Consider the following 2,873-nt stretch of genomic DNA (forward strand, 5'->3'; position numbering starts at 1 on the left):
CTTATAGCGCCATCAGTGCTATTAAACTATAAAGTGCATTATTGTATTTGAACAATAATGCTTTAGTAACACAAATTAGTAGAGGTTCTTCATTCGAATTCAGTTCAATTAAAAATAATCCACTCAATCCATTTATTGAAACTTAATGCAACGATCCGGAACACGAATGATTTCTGGTGTTGTTCTCCTGGCATTCGATCTGGGAGTCGTTAAATGAACTTTCAAACAACCTTGTTTGATGTCGATCCAGTTCCCGTTTACGCTGAGTATCTTGCCCAAAGATTGTCCCCTTTCTCAAAATGGCTTTTATAGTGTGCATGCCAACGTAAGACCATGGATGTTATTGGCAATCTCATTGGCTTAGACAATTATGCTGATTTGCTTCTGTTCAACAGATGCAATGGTGAAATGCAGGTCGATGTCGCAATATCATTCCATTCAAATTACTGCGATATCTTCGCATAATTTAGATTGTTAAAGAAGTTTTTACAGCAATGTCTCATTAAAACTAAAAATTATTTTATGCAATTGTTTGTTATAGTTTAGTACATACTTTCATTGAAAATTGTTTTTAGTTTATTTAAAACTCTGGCATTACTTTTCAAAACAATATATAAAAAAAAAATTTAATATCAAAGTAAACCAAAAATTTACGTCAGCTTTGAAAAAGATAAGTTAAATATTTTGTTTTACATTTTGAAAAAAAAAAACTGCTCAACACGAATTTCTATCTGGAACAATTAAAAAATATATATAATATATCGCAACTCAATACAAAGTCATACTTTAAGTATTTTATTTTCTAAAAACAAAACAAGATGGAAAATACTCTTCGTGATGATGGCATGCAATTATCAGTTTCATCAGATTTAGCTGCTATACGTACAGCCAAACAAAATATTCATCAACGACTTACATTAGCATACAAATTCCTTGAGGTTCACTCTAATTTGAATAGAGATATCAATAAGATTTCCCAATTAGATGAATATGAGTGTCGCAACAGGCAGGACACAGGACAGCATGTACACAAAATCCGAGATACTGATTGCGATTCCTCACTGGACTCTACAGGTAATTTACATAAAAATTGATATACATAATGATTACATATCTTAATACAATATATATATTTTGTAGGTCCAATCATAAAGGGAAACTTCTCTTGCCGTAAACACTGTAGACGGAGAGCTAAACACAAACTCAAAAGAACACATGAGTACATGAAACAAGACATATCTCCAAATTCGTTCAGCTGTAAGGAAGTGAGTTCGATCACAATTAAAAATGATTTAACTACTGTATACTATATGCCAAGCCCTAATATTGAAGACAAAATGTTTGATTTGACAATTCAAGATGATAAGACAGTCGAATTATTTGAAAACGAGTATCAAAACCGATCTGACGTGTTCAACGCTGAAACCAATAATTTAACAATTGAGCCATTATGTACTACTCACTATCAGTGTGATGCGATCAATGAAGAGAGCGAAATACCTTTGGTGGAAGCTTGTATCGATGTATCTTTTAGTCACCATCAATTGTTACAGTCTGATAAAGTCGTTGCACAACCAGTTCCACATAAAGGAAAACAAGTCTCCAAAAAATCAATCTTAAAGCTTTGTGGGTCAGTTTCATCAGCCGATTCTAATATAATTAAAAGATATCCTGCTTTTATTCTTTCTGGCAAGAACAACAATAAACAGAAAGCAAGAAAACCAGAGAGTTTTGTTCCTGTGGCAAATCACACTGATAATAGAGATAAAAAATATTTATCTCAGAAAACACTACTACAATATTTGAATGAATGTGAACAGAATCTTGAAGGTATAAACTCAAACAATGTGAATAGTACCGATGCAGTTTCAGCTGCTTCTCATCATGAAGCAATAAAAATCGTGGAAGGTGCAGAAGATCCAGGAGGTGTAGAAGATGTAGAAGATGTAGATGATGCTGGAGTTGATTCAGAGCACAAGTGTCTTGAGTTATTTTCATTAGTAAGAAGTGAAAATCTATTAGAAGAATTTGACGTTTCAACTGATGAAGAAGAATTATTGAAAGGACCTATCAATCATCTTTTTAATAAGGAAGTGTCAAGACTTTTAACTATACGTGATTCTGAGTTTAAAAACGATGAAACTGTTTTTTACAATCAAGTAGACAATGCTTTGCAAATAGATATTACTGAAGTTATTGAATTTGAACGGGAATCACCTTTACTAATCTCATCCACCAATTTGAAGAAATTTGAGTCAAAGGAAACACAAACTTCAGCTAGATGCACTTGTGGTTATAATACTGGTACTGGTATTATTAGAACAGAATCAAAGCGAAGGACACACCGTTGCATTTATCTTGATTTACATTGGGAAGACTGTTGAATTGTTGGTTAAGTGATTATCAAAATTCAAAAGTAGAAGTACATTATGTATCTTCGGAAGTTTAAATAGAAATTTATGTTTCCAAGTAGTTCTTGAAATATTTACATTTTTATATCAAATGTTGCGATATTTACAAATTTTTTTTTCAAAATTTTTTTTAAAAATATGAATTAAATCTGTTTGGGTTAAATCAACAAAATTATGTTTTTTGTACCAGAAATAGGTATACATATTATTATATATCCAATTAAGATTTGTGAAGTTATTTCTAACACTTCGAGGAACATATCGAAGACTATAGAACCTACAAAAGTTATTGATTGTCATGACGAGGTGTGTAGGTTGAGCAATGTCTGTCTGTCTGAATAGAATCTTCCTTTCTGAAAGGTATACATTTCAAGTTGACAATTTAAATTAAACATTTTTCAATATATCCGTAACTACAACAACAAAAATTTGATGGCATCTTTAATTAAAAAATATGAGTAA

At 31.5% G+C, this 2,873-nt stretch overlaps 1 protein-coding gene across 1 annotated transcript; it reads left to right on the top strand.

Moving 5' to 3' along the window:
• Window positions 1-734: 734 nt before the first annotated feature.
• Window positions 735-2,454, top strand: LOC119689439. Its single transcript, XM_038104270.1, has 2 exons — window positions 735-1,074; window positions 1,141-2,454. The coding sequence occupies exons 1-2, from the start codon at window positions 819-821 to the stop codon at window positions 2,382-2,384; spliced, it is 1,500 nt and encodes a 499-aa protein (XP_037960198.1). The 5' UTR covers window positions 735-818; the 3' UTR covers window positions 2,385-2,454.
• The last annotated feature ends 419 nt before the right edge of the window (window positions 2,455-2,873 follow it).

The sequence above is a fragment of the Teleopsis dalmanni genome, chromosome X (assembly GCF_002237135.1).
Source record: "Teleopsis dalmanni isolate 2A chromosome X, ASM223713v2, whole genome shotgun sequence".
NCBI classification, from domain to species: domain Eukaryota; kingdom Metazoa; phylum Arthropoda; class Insecta; order Diptera; family Diopsidae; genus Teleopsis; species Teleopsis dalmanni.

What these genes read in the sequence shown, in the direction of transcription:
- LOC119689439 (XM_038104270.1), top strand. Translation starts at nt 819, where the DNA reads ATGGAAAATACTCTTCGTGATGATGGCATGCAATTATCAGTTTCATCA. An exon ending in TTCCTCACTGGACTCTACAG is followed by an intron (nt 1,075 to 1,140) that starts GTAATTTACATA and finishes TATATTTTGTAG; the next exon opens with GTCCAATCATAAAGGGAAAC.